We start from the raw sequence: 16,342 nt of genomic DNA on the forward strand, positions 1-16,342 counted from the left end.
GTGCATCACCAAAGGTGATGAAAAGCTGCAGGTTGTGAAATCATTTCTGAACGTCATTTCACAAGTTTAAAATGACCCTTATGTGCTTCCATATTCCTGTGGAGTAGTACTCAGCCTGTGAAACCACCTTTATAATCTCTTCTATGGCTCAAGGCTTTCTCAGCTTGTCTTTGAAAAATTATAATCATTAACAAAAAGACTTTGTCACAAACTCTGTGCTTGGTGTTTGCATGATTTAGCCGACTGGTCTCATAAAATGTAATGGGGTTGCATTATGGGACTAAAAGTCAGAATATCTTTATCTTTGCTAAATTAAATATGACCATCCATCCTTGAAAAATGTATCTGGCATGTACCCCATCTTTGTGGAAGAAGTTTTTATGTGTACTAGTATGGGGGTGTGACACAGAGGAAGCGAGAGAGAGAGGGAGGAGAGAGACTGACAGTAAGGGGAGGAGCCGGGCAGAATGTATCACGCTGTTTTTGCACTACAAAGTTCAGAAAGATCAAATCAGCTTGGAGACAAAGTGACGGGGAACTGTCAACCAACTCTCTGCGTTTCGGTATACAGCTGAAAGAATTTGTACAATTTAAGAGTGAGGGGAGAAGAAAAGTTTAACAAAGGCTATCTGTAGAGTTAGTTCACTTCTGTCTGAGTCACACAGTTCTGCATTCAACATCCAGACAAGCATGGAGCGGGGATTACCCTGTCGGACATCACTCTGGGGAAAGAAGCTCTTGCTTTGGTTATGCTCTCTCCTGGTTTGCATTGCTGCAGGTAAGCACGAAAAAAAAAAAAACCCCACTGACATCCATCCTGTTGTTTAACTGGCTCATCCAAGTCTCCGGGCGTGTGTGAACTTGTTGACAGTTTTCTTTTAGTGACAAACCCAGCGACTGAATTACATCAGTACAATAGTCTTTCAACTCAAGTCAACTTGACACACACGCAGAGTGACAGCTTAAATCCGGTTGTTAGTCTGGATGTTTAACGCACCCAGGTCATCAATTGACCTTTTCAACAGGAACTTAATGTATATGAAGACTAATGTTACATGGGGGGGTCAGAAGTTTATAGGACAGGCCTAATATAGCCTGTACATTCAGTCTGTTTTACAGCACAGAAACTTTTCTTTTTCCAGACTCACAAGGCTTTTTCTGTCAAGCTGTGGAGATTTTATCCTTTCAATAATAGCGAACAGAATATGCGTGTAGGCGGTTCCCGACCTTGACGCACATCTTTGTAAAGACAAAATTGCAGATATGGAAGTTATTTTATTTTAAATGCATGTTGTCTCCTGGTTAAACACTTTTTTTTTTTTTTGTAGTTTAAAGCCTTTCAGACTGGGTTTGTTGCTGCTGTTGTTTTGAGACAGAACATCTGGTGTGAAGCTGTTTTAAAGCCCCTCCCATGTGATGTACAGAGTGTAAATCTGCTGTATACTCACCCTCTATAACATAACCGCAAATTAAACAGTGGTCGTTGACGTTTTTAGATTGACGAGTCTTAAAATATCCAGAAATGTACACAACCTGGAGAACATACAGAAAACGACATTGGGAAAACAATCCGTGCGCTCTGTGCGCCTGTGCAGAGTGAGTTTGATGTCCTAGGCATCCAGTAATTTAACCCCCGACTGAAAAAAGTTATTTCTACATGTTCACAGAAACCCCGTGTGTATTCATGGGATCTGTAATGAAATGCAGGATTTTTTGGTTTTGCTTGGAGTTTGGGCTACCTGGCGCTGGAGGAAACGGGACACGCAGCTGTTTTCTCGGGCGCAGGCTGCTTCACTTCAAACGCCATGAAACCAGAGGTTATCAGTTTTCGGATTTCGGATTTAGTCTGTTTAGATAAACCCAGGCCACAGGATAAGTCCGTCAAAGGCAACTAGTGGTGTTTGTGAACCTTAAGGCTGATCCACCTTGACAAAAACATCTTTGTATATTGTTCAAAAAAGGCTTACTTTTCAAATTTGTAGATAAGATATCCATTAAAACTAAAGTAGCCTGTTTTTAACTCATTCATTCAAGCCTATAAAACCCAAGAAGCTCCAATAAAAGACCTACTCTGCTTAAGTCTCACTTTAAGACTCCAGTGCCCTCCTTTCTGCCCTGTTGTGTCTTCTTTGTTTGGAAGTTTCCTTCCTCTCAGCCCATGATGAAAACAGTTGTTTGTGCCACTGCCAATAATGGGTTTCTCCTCCACAAAACATGACTTGAGATAAACAGCAACAATCACTGGCTCTTTTCCTTTCAGTCTAGATAAGCATTTAGCTCCCTATAGGACAATGGGACAGTCAGAAATGGTCAATAAACTCCACAGGATGTGATTAGTCTCTTTATGTCCCCACTACTTTCTCCTCCTGTTGTGACAGAGCTGTGTCATGCATTGATCCCCTGTCCTAAATGAATAAATCATTATTAGGGTGCAGCGACACAGAAATGGTTTTCTCGCTCGATTTCATCAGCAAGAACAGGCCTAACCAGAGAGAGACAGTCAGCAGTTGTGTGGGCACATGCTGCATGTGCATGATTAATAAGAAGACACTGGAGGAGGGGGAGCTCCCGTATTCTTCTATGATTTTTGTGGGTATCACAAAGGTCAAGCATATGTAGCTGAAATTGTGGTATCTGATGCTCAATATGCAGCAAGTATGACAAATAAAAAAAATTCCCAAACACTTTCATGTTTCTAGTAAAGACATGTCTCCCACACGGGTGATTTTCTGAACAGTCCAAGGATACAGCATTGACCGGCACTGATAGAGCCTTGACTCCACTTCTAGTCACATCAGCAAACACAGCAACCTAATGTGCTTTGGCCAGTTAAGAGCTAAACTATCTAACTATAATAGAAACAGTAGAACAATTTAAACACACTATAAAAATCACTGTAAAGTGGAAAGCAGGAAGGACCCGAAAAGAAGGAGGAAGCAGGCAAACTAGTTGCAAATCTTGTTCAAATGATGTAACCACGCACGTTTAATGTTTCAAAAGTACAAAAATGCCCAATTCTACTTTCAAAATTACATTTCAGATGTAGGTAAATGAAGAAAGGATGTTGTAATAATGTTGTAAATATGTTTACGAAACTGTCTTTACATAACCCTTTACTAAAAATGTGTGATGTACATTTAGGGAAAGAAGAAGAGGAAGATTGGGTCTGTGACTGACTGCTGTACACTTTATTCAAATTACACTTGAACAAACAAGTTGATCACAAAGTACCTAAAGACACAGCTGAGCGACTATAATTAAATGTTATGGATCCCTGAACATGGTGACCTACATCACTGACCCATAACCACTTCCTTTTACATAGGTAGAGTCACATTTACACACTTCCTATTGTTGAAAAGATGCTTAATTCATGTGTTTGTTATGCTAGGAGCTTCAGCTGAAACTTTCTGTGTCCCTGTGTGTGTGGAGGGGCTAATCTGGGATCCTCCTGTTGGTTTCATTAACACCCTGTAATGGGATGGATAATCATTACCATTACAGTAGGTGTTAAAAAAGGTGGAGTTTGAGGTGTGTGTGTATGGGGGGAGCAGCCTTTGTACAAACACAGGTAGACAACTCATGATAGTAAAAGGATACCACATTTACCAGTAGGGTATGTTCAGGAACCTGTTTGGTTTTATAGCACCTCTTCAGTACAGCAGAGTAATAAAATATACTTTCGCAGTAGCAGTTCAAATAGTTTAACTTGGGGTAATTTAAGCACATATGAAGACATTAATTAATTCACATGGGCTGTGCTGCATGTCTGAATGTAAGAAAGCTGTCAGAGGCAACATGTCCTAAACAGGTGGCATTCAGGCTTAAAACAAAAGAGTGCCTGTTTCTGGGCCCTGAGGGGCTATCAGGATCCTGAGAACAGAGATCAGAGAAGGAAACTTAGATCTATTGTGGAGCCAAAACACAGATGTCTGGTGTATACAAGTGACAGAAATCCTGTCTGTACCAGACGGAGCAAAGCTTGCCGTCTGTTTTTACCTGGTTGCAACCACATCAAGACAGCTCAGATAGTGCTGACACTGTGGTAACACCACCCAGTTGGCACCTAATATGCTTTAAAAATCATATTCATTGTCTCTGAAACTATTTTACAAAGGTCTGGTCTTGTCTGTAAGCCATACCTCAATTATATTTGATGTGAATTATTTTCCCAGCTTGTAACCTTGTAATAATCGTGTTCTACCTCTCAATCAGGCAAATGTTGGACTTACATGTACATTTTACAACAGAAACTGCCACTCCATTGCCAGAAATCCATCTCCACTATTGCAAATGGGGTTGTCAAAAAGAAGGGCAGGGAGGAAGGCAGGGCGGGTGTGAAACAGGAGAGGAGAAGGGCTTCCCCTCCCATTGTCCCACCATGCAGGCAGGAACAGCCGTGGGGGCAACAGTTTCACTTTAATCACCCTCCCTGCTCTTCCTATTGCTTTTCCTACCACACAATGGCTAGTGTGGAGTTCAGTCGCACACACAGGAACATGGCACGTACCTCGTCCTCTATGACACTTACACAGGATGCACACATTCTGAATATACAAACATGCATAGCTAATCAAAAAGCAAAGGTCGTTGGCTGGTCAGCTACTGTATTTCCCGTACAGCTGAAAGTAAACCAACCACTTAACAGCGCTACTGACATTTATACTAAAATAATTGATGTGCTGACCCACAAGGCTGTCACGTGTTGCATGTGTTGCCCCCTTAGTAAAGTAGTGGTAGTGTATAAAGACAGCCCATAGTTAGTTCTTGGTTAAACCACAATGAATCGTGCAAAGCTGTTGTTCCACTGCTCTCTATGGGTTTAAACTTTCAAGCCTGTTGCAGTCTAATTTGTGATGTAACAGCATGTGTTTTGCCTCTGACGGCAGATGGAGAACACCTGCAGTGACGTTATTACTGATCGGGGCGTGGACAGAGGTGCAACCTGCTTGAAATGTTTAACTCAAAAGAGCCGTGCAGCAGCTGTAGCCCTTCAAAATCATTTTAAGCATTAAGGAGCCAGACAGGGGGAGGGAGTGGGAGGAGTGGGTGCAGTGTTCGCGTGCCTGGACCACTCAGGAAGGAAGTCCACTCCTCAAATCCTGGCACCGACCAGTGTGTGTTTGGAGGTTGACTGGTGATATGTGTTCCATGAACCCTCTGCAACAATACAAACTTTGCATGCTCTTTCAGTGCAGTCCACCCACACACATAGGTGTAAATCACACGCACACACTCACACATGGCCTTCCTGTCTTCTTTATAGCATCCGTGGTTGCTAAACCACACCACAGTTACAGACAGAGGATGGTAATGATCTGTTTAGAAAGCCAGTGAGTGACAGAGTTGAGAGTACATGCTGGATATACACTCATTATGTGTGCACTATGGCGTGTGGGGGCATTGTATTGAGGGTGGTAATGTATAGCAAGGTTAAGAGAGTGGCATCACATTGCTTGGCCTGGGGATATGTTTATTTTGTTGTGTTTTTGCAATGAAATGATAATTCAGAGCAAACATTAAAAAGTTTGTCTATTCGTGCTTTCCACTCCTGCACTAGTCAGAACAGGATGTGGTTGAAGGCAGCATGCAAGAACACTTTATGCAATATGTAAGGAAACGTCTCACAGCTGTCTATTTGGTTTCCTGAGTGTACATAAAAGGTGTGTGCTCAGATATGTCAGTGTTCACTATTCTGAGAAAGAAAGGGCTATTTTACAGCAATAATCAGTGTATATTGCAGAAATTGGAACAGAAGAGAAGTGAGATTTCTACTCTTTCCCAAGTTTAAGAGATGTCACGTGAGGTCTTGTATATATTGGCTAGTATCTCTCTCTCTGTAGCTGTATGAGAGGTACAGGCAATTTGACTCCCACAGCAGACATGTACTATCTCTAACCACAGAACACAAATATGCAGAACAAGAAATAAAACTGTGGTAACCAAAAATGCACAAAAACCAGGAAGCACGTAGCGTACAGAAATAGTGCATGGCAAATTGTTGGACTTCAGCTTTAAATCCAGATTGAGATTGGTAGCTATAATTAGTTTTTTGCACTGTGGTTATTTGTTTTGTGACTGTTGGTTCTAGGCAGGAACCGCATCCCATTTAACTTAAGATAGCAAATAATTTGAATAGATCAGTGGTTTACCATGCAACTTCCTGCTTGATATTAGGGTTATACCCTTATCAAACTTTACTTTAGTTAATACCCAAACTAATAAAAGACACCTGCTATTTTGCAAGGAACATCATTATGTACCTTCATTAGCATAAATAATCTATATTACTATTTAAATATTGGCTTCTATATTTTATTCTTTTAACTTTGTTTTGTTCTGGTTAGATGTGTCATTCAATTGCTAAATATGAATGTTTTGGATTTTGTACCTTGGAAAAACTAGCTGTCATTGTCATCAAAGTTCATATGTGATTTAAATGTTTCTTTTTTCTTCTAAAGATCTTCCTCTTTCCTTTGGTTTTCTTTGTCACCTGTTATATAAAAAACTCAGGCATACAAATCCTGGAAAGGCAAACCCTAACCACAACCATAACACAGAATCTTTATAAAATCTGACTCAGGGACTTTAGTATATCAGATTTCAGACTTTAGAATATCAGGTTTACTAAAGTTGATAAAACTGTTTTATGTGTTACCCACATTCTTTCATACTTGTCTTTTCTCTCTAGCTAAAGGCGAGATGTCCCACGCTCACTCCACACTGGGTGTTTCAGCCCCCCACCTGTACTATACCTGTCCAGAGGGTACCACTGTCAAACTGGTGTGTAATCACAGAGGTACCGCCGTGCACAACACGGATATCTTGAGGCGCGTCTGGCTTTTCACGCCCCACAGTGACCAGCACTGTACGGCACGGGTTGGCCCACGTCATACTGATGGTCATTCCCACAGCAGCCACAGCTTGCCAGGGTTGCAATTTGGATTTGCAGAGCAGGACTTCTGGGTGGTTCTGCAGAATGTGACCCACGCTGACCAGGGTCGCTACTGCTGTATGATCCAAGATATCCAGGTGGATCATAAACACGGCACCTTGATGCAGAAACCCCACAGCCACATTGTTCTCCAAGTTACACCACGTAAGGACATCAAATATATGGGTGTGATGGGTAAACTGGCGGGGGAAGACGTTAATTTGTATCAATCATAGTGTCTTTTGCAAAGTTGTTAAGTAGGACAAGATCATCATGTTGGTTTCCTAAATTCTATGTAATTTGGTCTATGAGTGCTCATTGTGGTCTATGGCTTTGTGCATAATTATTATATGTTCAGGTGGTTGACAACTGTTGCATTAACCAGACAGAAACCTAAACAGATGCTACATTGTGATACACTGTATGTGAGGAAAAACTGTATTTGTTTTGGGGTTTTTTTACAGCGAGAAATGGATCTCAAGAGTGCACTATCTGGGATCCCACGCCACCTGGAGGTATGTCACCTTATTTGAGCCTTCATAGCCAATGGACGACTGGCCATTTATTCAATTTATTTAACTCACAGTCTCTCTTGTTGCTTCCCCAGGCACTGTGCCAGTGGCCTTGGCCGTAGCAGCCTGCATCTTGGCTCTGCTTTCTCTGCCTCTTATCCTGGTGCTTGTGTACAAACAGAGGGAGAACGCCCAGTCGAGCAGACGTATGTATAACTGATATGCGCAAACAAGCACACACACATTCATTTCCATGTCCAAACTATGGGTCGAATATAAATCTCTCACACTGGGTTCCCCATAGTGTTTTGTCTGACACATATTTCCTGTCAGTGAGGTGGATTAACTGTATTTCACACAGTAGGAAGCACATTCACACTCTATCTGTGGTGTTCCATTCTGTTTCAATTTGTTCACAATGGCCCATTTCCCATTTCCTCTTTCCCAGGTGCACAAGAGCTGGTGAGGATGGACAGGTATGTTTTCCCACAGTCTGTCAGGCAGCTGACTACATAGACCAGCTTCAAAACACAGCTGCTCTTTTGAATAATAATTCTGTGTACATGGATATTCTACAGTGTAGGGGTGACAATATGTCTTATACAATAGATTCTTTTTAGCCAAACAACCTGATTAGGCCAAAACGTGTTACAGCTCTGCTGATGATTCCTATCAACTTTTGTTTACTAATGATCTACATATAGCTTTAAAACATCAATAAATGACTACTACATTCATTTGGACACATATCGAATAACTGTACAACAAAAAGGACTTATGCCCAGAACACTGGTGGTCTTTACTTACCTTTACACAATATACTGAATATTTGTTGAATACAAAAGTGACAGAAGTAAAGCATCTAAATGTCTTGAGCAACACAAGAAGTTTGTTGGGTCATACCGGCAACATCTTACTCATCTGGATTATTCGCTTTTTTGTGTGTCTATCTCTCTCCCTGTGTGTGTGTTCAGTGAGCCTCATGGCCATGAAAACCCCGTGTTTCTTGGGGGATCACCACAGATTAAGACCCGCACCGTGTCCCAGATCATGACAAGGCAATCCTCAGAGACAGGACGCCACTTGTTGTCTGAGCCAGGAACCCCCCTTTCTCCTCCTGCACATGGGGATGTATTCTTCCCATTAGAAGGTAGGACACACACAAAACTATACATCCTGGCACGACAGCAACTCATAATTCAGGGCACACACTGTTCAAAGACAGATCACTTGATAGAATGGACCTACAGTAGGATAGGAGACAAGAGTTGAAAAGTGTCCTGAGATAACTTCTGTTATGAATTGGCGCTATACAAATAAAATTGAATTGAATTGAATTGAATTGAATAGCTATCTACAGATTAAAGATGCTTATTATTAAATCACTCAGCACAGGCTGGGACATACCCTCTAAGCCATTCTCCATTTAGTTCATCTTTTGCCCTTTAGCCTGGCTCAAACTTCTTTCTGACCAGCACCATAACACAAAGAAAGCACAGTATGAGTTATCTCAGTCTCAGGGGACTTCATTTACATAGCTAAACGGGTGCCTTTCAGTTTAAGAATGAGTGTGCATTACATCCATTGGTGGATCATGCCTTATTAACTACATTCTGAATGCGCACACCTGACTCCCTTCACATCCCCATTCAATACACAAATTATGTACAAAAGTACTTAAGTAGTGGCACGTAACTGTATTGCACAAGGAGATCTGTTGTAGTTCTGGAAATGTCAAAATGTACACTCAGTATGGTAAAAAAACTTATGCAATCAAAGAACAAACAAGCCTGTACGTCTTTTGAAACATCCTGCATGTGGGGGAGGTGTTTGCGGAAAGTTGCTCACATACTTGTGCAAAATTGCACGCTCACACTCAATAACAGCTGGGTTGAGTCTGATGTGACTAAGAAAAAATATTCGGCATAGGGAGTTTAATTTCTCTCCCCCACACAACTGAAACAAGCTCCTTATGCTGTCATCATCTGAATTCTTCTCTTGCCTCCTTCACAAGTCATTCTCCACCCATCAGCACTCTCATTTAACACTAATGGCCCCTTCAGTCGTTCTCTCTGACTCAACTTGAAATACTGAAACATTAGTTACGGTGAAAGGGTTCAATCCTGAGTGTTTTTCTACCGATTCCCAAGGCACCTGTGCAGACATTCCAGGCATACTGAGGTGGATTGCCCCGTTTCCTGGCAGCACTGTCTATGACGGTATAGGGAAAGGCCAGAACCAGACAAAATCCACCCTAAAAAATCCCATGTATCATTTCTATGACCTTGAACAGTTTATTGTGCAAATATGGGCAAGTGAAACCTGTACTGGAGGTTCTCCATTGACAATATGCTGTATGTGAGAAGTGACAAGCAGTGAGACCTAATTGAGATGCTAGAAAATAGAGCCTAAATAGAATTCTGATGTTGTCTCTAGAAGGAAAACCTCTGCTACAGTAAGTGAAAGATTGAAACCTCCGCTTCTTGATTGTATCTCAGATTACAGCAAGGTTTTTCTTTAGAGAGAGACACAAATATTAATAAATCTAAAATCCTAGAAAAACCCAAAGCATATCGTACACGTTTCTCAAGGTGGATTTTCCCCTCCAGAGCACATTTTCTTCTGTCTTCCACAAACAATATGCCTGGTTTGAGGTTTAGTGTAACATGGATAAAAGCTACACTTCAGCTTTCTTCTTCATCTTTTTTGGCCTGTTGAACTTTAGCTGAGCGGAATTTAACTAGCAGCAGTTCCCTCTTATCTTCAACATGGCGCAACCCAGACTTGAGGCCTCTTTGTTCCCTTTTTTGATGGGTTTCCAGTTAATCATATCTTATTCTAAGAAACCTATCAGTGTACAACTCTATGGAGTAGGAGGTTGTGAAAAATAAATTCTGATCCGAATTTTGCGCATGATGTACACATTGAAACGTACAAACCCCCTCATATCTAAATTTCCACATATCAGCACACAGACATAAAATTTTGCAAATTGTGCAGGTTGATACATGTGGATTACCTGCTATCATTTCTATACTCTCACTGACCTGCGCTGTTCTCTTTTCCAGACACCATCCCTGAGTCTCCAGACTTCATGCAGGTTTAAAGGGGGTTGAAACCTCATTCATTGTTCTCACTGCTGATCTGGAGACAGCCCTGCAACTCTCTTCCTCTTCTCTCTGCCTCCAGAGTGATGATGCCCATATCAGCTATCTCACAATAACCTCTGCTGAGATTGTCGTCTGTACATTGTCTGGACCGCAGGAGGGAACGGACTGTGTTTTTGTTTTTTTTTTCAATTATTTCCACCTGCAACAACAGCTGGAGGCAAAAAGCAAAGTTTTGGTTGTGAGCACTTGTGTTGTGGAGCGGGGGCTGGGTTTGTGTGCGACATTCCATCAAAACGCTGACAATAGCTTGTGGACCAATAGATGCCCCTTCGTTGCTTGAGAAGAACCGATAGTGTTAAGGGTGGGGGATCTGCCAAGTGCAGGTGTGGCACGTTTCTGTGGCTTTCACAACTACCAACTATGGTGCATTTACTGGTTTGGTTTTGTTCATTTAGGCTGGTGTGCAGTCTGTAATTCAAACCCTGGTGTGGACCAAACAACTGCACTTGCACAGCTTGGGTTTATGTCCACAGAAAGTAAAAAAGGAGTTTAAACATGTGTGTCCTACTCTGTGTAATTTCGCATTAAAAAGTAAGAACTTAGCAGCCATACACAGCAACAAGCCCTCACTACTCTATTACAATACAAGACACCTTGTTTCTGTTCTGTCTCCTGCCATTCCACCGTTATTCATGACAGAAGTGATACATTTTTTAAATGTACTAGTTTTCCCTCTGTCATCCCTGTAGCGCTGATGATGAAAGATAACAATCACAAAAAACTGTCCAGTAAGAGTTGTCTGTCAGTCCATGTGGACACAAATGGACTGTAATTAAAACACAAGTGTACATGTATCTTTTTTCAGGTGTGAAAGTGACCTAAGGCTCTCTCTCATCCCAGTCATTGTAGTAATGCGCTTGAATAGCTTCATACCAAATGAGGCTCAATCATCAGAGAAGTCCTAATATTCTTGTACAAGTCATTTGTTTTTATAGCATTATTACACTGTTCCTCTGAATCATTTCCACTTGACCTCTGCTTCTTTTCTCTTCCCTCTTTGGTACCTCAGTTACTGTCAGCTCTGTCGCTCTAAATACTCTCCTTCCTTCCTGTATTGTCAGAAACGCAGCATTTCACAGTGGCCTTAAATATAGTCACAAACTGCTGAAAAGTGCAGTAAGTATTTTGATAGTTAGGATGTTTTTCATGTACAGTTAAATATTGAAGAATAAAATCTTTATTGATTTTCTCCTGAATGTAGCCTAATAGATTGTTAATTAAAAGAACACCATCATAAAACAGTTTAACCACTGCCATCTCAACACTGTTTTTGTGAATCCTTTTCAGATTTCTTTTGTTTTCATGTACAGTACCTTGATTTAATTTTTGAGATGTATACATTAATGTCATTTGTATTTTTTGCGTGCAATGGGATGTTAATAAGTAAATAGAGTGACAGAAAATGGGAAGTGATTGAAATGATATTGTTAGCAATTGTGAGAAACCACTCTTGTTTATTCATACTGAGGTAAAACGTGTACAGCAGAAATCATCTCAGAGTGATGTGTAGCAGCTGTCTAGGACAGGGTATTATGTATGTATGTTAAGATTTGAATACTTTTATAAGTACCAAGATCAAACCGAGATCCTTTTCAAATGTGCCTGTGTGTGTGTGTGTTTGTGTGTGTGTGTGTGTGTGTGTGTGCATCTGGATCTGCATCTGTATGTATGTTTTGTGTTTTAGACTGTAAAAAGCTTTTATTAGACATATACACAGTTTGTTCTGCGTATTGCATTTAAATTGCCCCCTGTTGTAGCTTGTATAATAAAATGGTGCTCTTAAACCTTAAATCCAATGTGTCTTGTCTTTGAAATCATTGTTCCTTTAAACTGGCAGGTCTCCAAAACTATCACTACAGAAGGACGTGCTGCACTTGCTACCTAGGGAGCCATTACAGACGGAACAAGGTTGTTCCACTTGTGTGCCTCTAAGATGGTGCACACCAGAGGGAGACTGGCATTGAGGAGAGAAAATGATAAAACAATCTTAGTATTTTGTTTTATGAGAAGAGATGGAGAGCTAGATGGTAGGAGGGGAAGCCTGTTGCTAGCCATTTCCTCTCCTCAGTGCCTTTTCTGCACTCTTACATTAGCTGTTTATATGTTGCATTACCAGGAGCTGCATTTATATAAGTTTATACTACCTACATCTTACTGTGTGACCCAGAGAAACAAAGTAAAAAAAAACAACACATTTTAATATGCCTTTGATGCTACAGATATTGCTAAACAGTCTTGTTCCTCTTTTTGGAAATTTGACTTGTGGCTTTCCTGTTTACGAAGATGTTTCCTGTGCATTCACAGCTGATGCTCATACAGAACATCAACCAAACACTACTTAATACACTGTGTGGGCTGTGTGAAGACAGAAGGTCTTGTTATGTGTCATACCTAACCTGTACTGAATCTTGGCACAAGGGAGGTAGACATAATCTCCACAAAAAGTACAGCTTGCAGGTACGATTGTTTATAGTACAATGACCAAAAGAGGGCTGAATCCGACAAATTCAAATCACCATGAACAGTTCAGATTACATTTACACCCCTAGAGGTCACTGCATTATACTGCATGAAGTAGTATGTTGAGATAGAAATAGCTGAGATAGTGCTCTACTTGTTGCAGCTGCTGTTCCTATCCCATCTTACCGAAAGAGGTGGCGCGCCATCATCCTCCACAGTGACAATGAGTCGGTACTCTTGCTGGCGCTCTCTGTCAGGAGGGGCCGGCCGTGTCACCATCTCTCCGGTCACGCGGTCCATGCGGAATGTCAGGTCCTGATTTCCAGCAGTGATGTAGTAAAACAGCATTGCGTTGGGACCGATGTCTCGGTCGGTAGCCATCACACGGAGGACTGAAGTACCACCTCCAACATTCTGCAATTTACATTATAAAAGAAGCATCATTATTGATTGCTCATGGTAGAATAAACACAAACCTGTGACCGAATATTTGTTTAAATCATAAGGACGTAAGGATAAGATGAACATCATGCACCATGTGATGTGCGAATGCGTCCCTACCTCACTTATGCTGACGTTGTAGCCCCTTTGGCTTTCAATAACAGGGGCATTGTCATTGATGTCCAGGATGTTGATGGTGAGGGAGTGGTCTGTGTGTCTGGGAGGTGAACCATTATCGATGGCACGCACCTGTAACAACATACACGTGCACTGGTGTGTACAAGTCTAACCATACATTTGGACAAAAGGCATACAATCACATAGATATATAATATATAAATATTTTGATATGATCGGATCATTCAAAACCTAAATAATGGAAATCAAATCACTATGATATAACACACAACACACAATCAGATTATTTTGCGGTGAGGTAAGATATCGAGTCAGGGTTGTGACATATATGTATAATGAGTCATATAGATCCTGTAATGTGGTGAAAGATGTCATAACTACATGTGGATTGCTGCCTGACCTTCAGTAGGTAGCGGTCTACCGACTCTCTGTCCAGGGGAGCATTGACATAAACCTCCCCATAGGTGTGATTCACTGTCTTGATCTTGAACACATCCTCCATGTTGCCTGCCACCAGAGTGAAATTGACCTGAGAGAGAGTAATGAGTCAGAATAAGACAAGGAGAAAGGTGAAGAGATAGACAGAGAGTGAAAGAACGGAAGTATTACAGTATAACAACTGCTTTGTTTCACTCAGAATCATAAAGTCGCCCATAATGTATAAATAGTTGACAGGTTGTGTTTGGCTGTGCCGGTTCTACATCTTAAATAAATCACAGCACATGCCAAAGAATCAGTAGGGAGCACAGCTAAGACCCCCATGGCGTAACAGAACCAAGAGCAAACAGACAAGAAATTCCACTGAATTCATGATTAAAAAAGAAAGTTTAAGAAATCATAACTGCCAGACAGGAGGGGGCTGGGCTAGTGGAGAGAAAAACTAGCACAAGCAGAGTAAAAACAAAAAACCAATGCTGACTACTCACTATACTCACTATGCTGATATGTCAAAATCAGTCAGTTGATGTGAAACTGAGGCAAGCTTCATTTGACCTACAGTACTGTAATCTGCTGAAGTAAACATTTATAGTACTCATATCATATAAAAAGGAACAACCAAAACAAGTCAAACCTAACTTGTAAATGTCATATTCAGTGCTTTGACGCCTGGTAAGTAATAGGTGACATTGATCGGTAATGTTTAAGTGCCATACGTACGATCTTCAAACTTTAATTGGAGTTTGTTTTTTTAATCTGTCAGAGTGAGAACGTGTTTTTCCACCTTTCTTCTTTATTCTCACCAGTCCATTTAATCCAGCATCCTTGTCCCTTCCCAGCACTACTGCCACTTTTTTCCCCATGGCTGTGTTTTCTGCGACGTTCACTGAAGTATCAGATGTGATGTCAAACTCTGGGCTGTTGTCATTCTCATCCAGAATAGTGATTGAAACCTGTCAAGAGATATGATCAAATGTAATCCGGCAATCCATAACTTGCCAGACTGATGCAATACTTACCTTTGAGATGAAGCCAATAACCAGAAAGATACCGCAGATGAATACATTTTCATGTTGCCTTCAAAAAGAACAGCAAGTCTTACCTTCTGCACTTCCAATGATGCAATGAATAAAAGAGGAATGCCATTAAGTTTTCTATAACAGAATAGACACGACACACACTGTGTTATATAGAATGTTGTACAGGAAAAGAAAGATAAATGAACACAATTCAGAATGAAGCATACCACAGTGGAGTCCTTTTTAGGTCCTCCATCATCAGCTACAACAGTCAAGGTGTACATATCTCCCCTCTCTCTGTCCAGCAGGCCTGTCACTGTGATACGGCCCTGAAAGACCACACATATCAGCATACATCTCCACATCCACAGAGATTCCATCCAAGATAGAAATCATCCCAGTGTGACCGACGAGGAGCACGGATAGAAATAGAGAAAGACTGACGTGTCATAAAAATCAACAACAAAAAAATCTCCATTTCTCATCTATCAAAGGAATCAAATGACTTCAAAGCAAACAAGCTCTTTGATCAGCTTACAGTCATGCAGCAACAAGAGTATAGTAGAGTGCTTAAATCACAGAGGAAGAGGTGTTATTGAATCACACTGTGGTTAATGGATAAAACATATTTGACAGCAGGTGGGTGTAGTCTTTGAAGTGTACAAAGAAGAGGCATGTACATTGTGCTCACATCATCAGTGACCTTTCCTCCACTTCTCCACAACTCACCGTGACGCTGTCTATCTTGAAGAGGGCCAGAGCTGCAGGCGACGTGTCAGGGTCGAAACGGTAAGTCAACTGGTTCAAGTTGTCGGCCGACTGGGCCTGCACCTGGACCACCTCGGTCCCCGTGGCGATGTTCTCACGCAGCGAAGCCTCATAACCGGCAGAGAAGAAGGCCACAGCCTCATCCAGCTCATTAAGTAACGTGACATAGACGGTGCAGAAGACTTGGTGGAAAGGTGAAGCCTGATCAGTGGCCGAGACGTTCATCAGATAGGTGGTCTTGGTCTCATAGTCCAGGTAGTCCACAGTGGTTATCAAGCCAGTGCTCACATCCACCTCAAACTTGCGGTCTGAGCCGGACACGAGGGCGTAAGCGACGGCTCCACCATCACCTGAGCAGGGAGAAGGGGGGTGGTTGGTAGGGAAAGCTTACAATAAATAAAACCTTTTAACATACATTGAAACTATAGTTACAACATGCAAACAGAAGTCCTGTTGTGTTTA

The 16,342-nt window shown here is 41.4% G+C and overlaps 2 protein-coding genes across 2 annotated transcripts in view; one reads left to right on the forward strand and one right to left on the reverse strand.

The window, feature by feature from the left end:
- The window catches only part of cdh23 (cadherin-related 23), a 154,787-nt gene that overhangs the window by 18,899 nt on the left and 119,546 nt on the right, over positions 1-16,342 (reverse strand). The window contains exons 31-37 of the mRNA XM_051415680.1: positions 15,842-16,230; positions 15,340-15,441; positions 15,196-15,198; positions 14,897-15,046; positions 14,056-14,184; positions 13,638-13,766; positions 13,263-13,490 (exon numbers count right to left, since the gene is read on the reverse strand). Of these exons, the coding sequence (XP_051271640.1) occupies positions 13,263-13,490; positions 13,638-13,766; positions 14,056-14,184; positions 14,897-15,046; positions 15,196-15,198; positions 15,340-15,441; positions 15,842-16,230 (1,130 nt within the window). The remainder of the gene's footprint in view (positions 1-13,262; positions 13,491-13,637; positions 13,767-14,055; positions 14,185-14,896; positions 15,047-15,195; positions 15,199-15,339; positions 15,442-15,841; positions 16,231-16,342) is intronic.
- Positions 486-12,407, forward strand: vsir (V-set immunoregulatory receptor). The gene is made up of 7 exons (XM_051415706.1): positions 486-778; positions 6,692-7,099; positions 7,399-7,449; positions 7,542-7,652; positions 7,895-7,922; positions 8,421-8,596; positions 10,515-12,407. The coding sequence occupies exons 1-7, from the start codon at positions 691-693 to the stop codon at positions 10,550-10,552; spliced, it is 900 nt and encodes a 299-aa protein (XP_051271666.1). The 5' UTR covers positions 486-690; the 3' UTR covers positions 10,553-12,407.

The sequence above is a fragment of the Dicentrarchus labrax genome, unplaced genomic scaffold (assembly GCF_905237075.1).
Source record: "Dicentrarchus labrax unplaced genomic scaffold, dlabrax2021, whole genome shotgun sequence".
Lineage (NCBI taxonomy): Eukaryota > Metazoa > Chordata > Actinopteri > Moronidae > Dicentrarchus > Dicentrarchus labrax.

What these genes read in the sequence shown, in the direction of transcription:
- vsir (XM_051415706.1), top strand. Translation starts at nt 691, where the DNA reads ATGGAGCGGGGATTACCCTGTCGGACATCACTCTGGGGAAAGAAGCTC. An exon ending in TGTTCTCCAAGTTACACCAC is followed by an intron (nt 7,100 to 7,398) that starts GTAAGGACATCA and finishes GTTTTTTTACAG; the next exon opens with CGAGAAATGGATCTCAAGAG. An exon ending in TGTATTCTTCCCATTAGAAG is followed by an intron (nt 8,597 to 10,514) that starts GTAGGACACACA and finishes TCTCTTTTCCAG; the next exon opens with ACACCATCCCTGAGTCTCCA.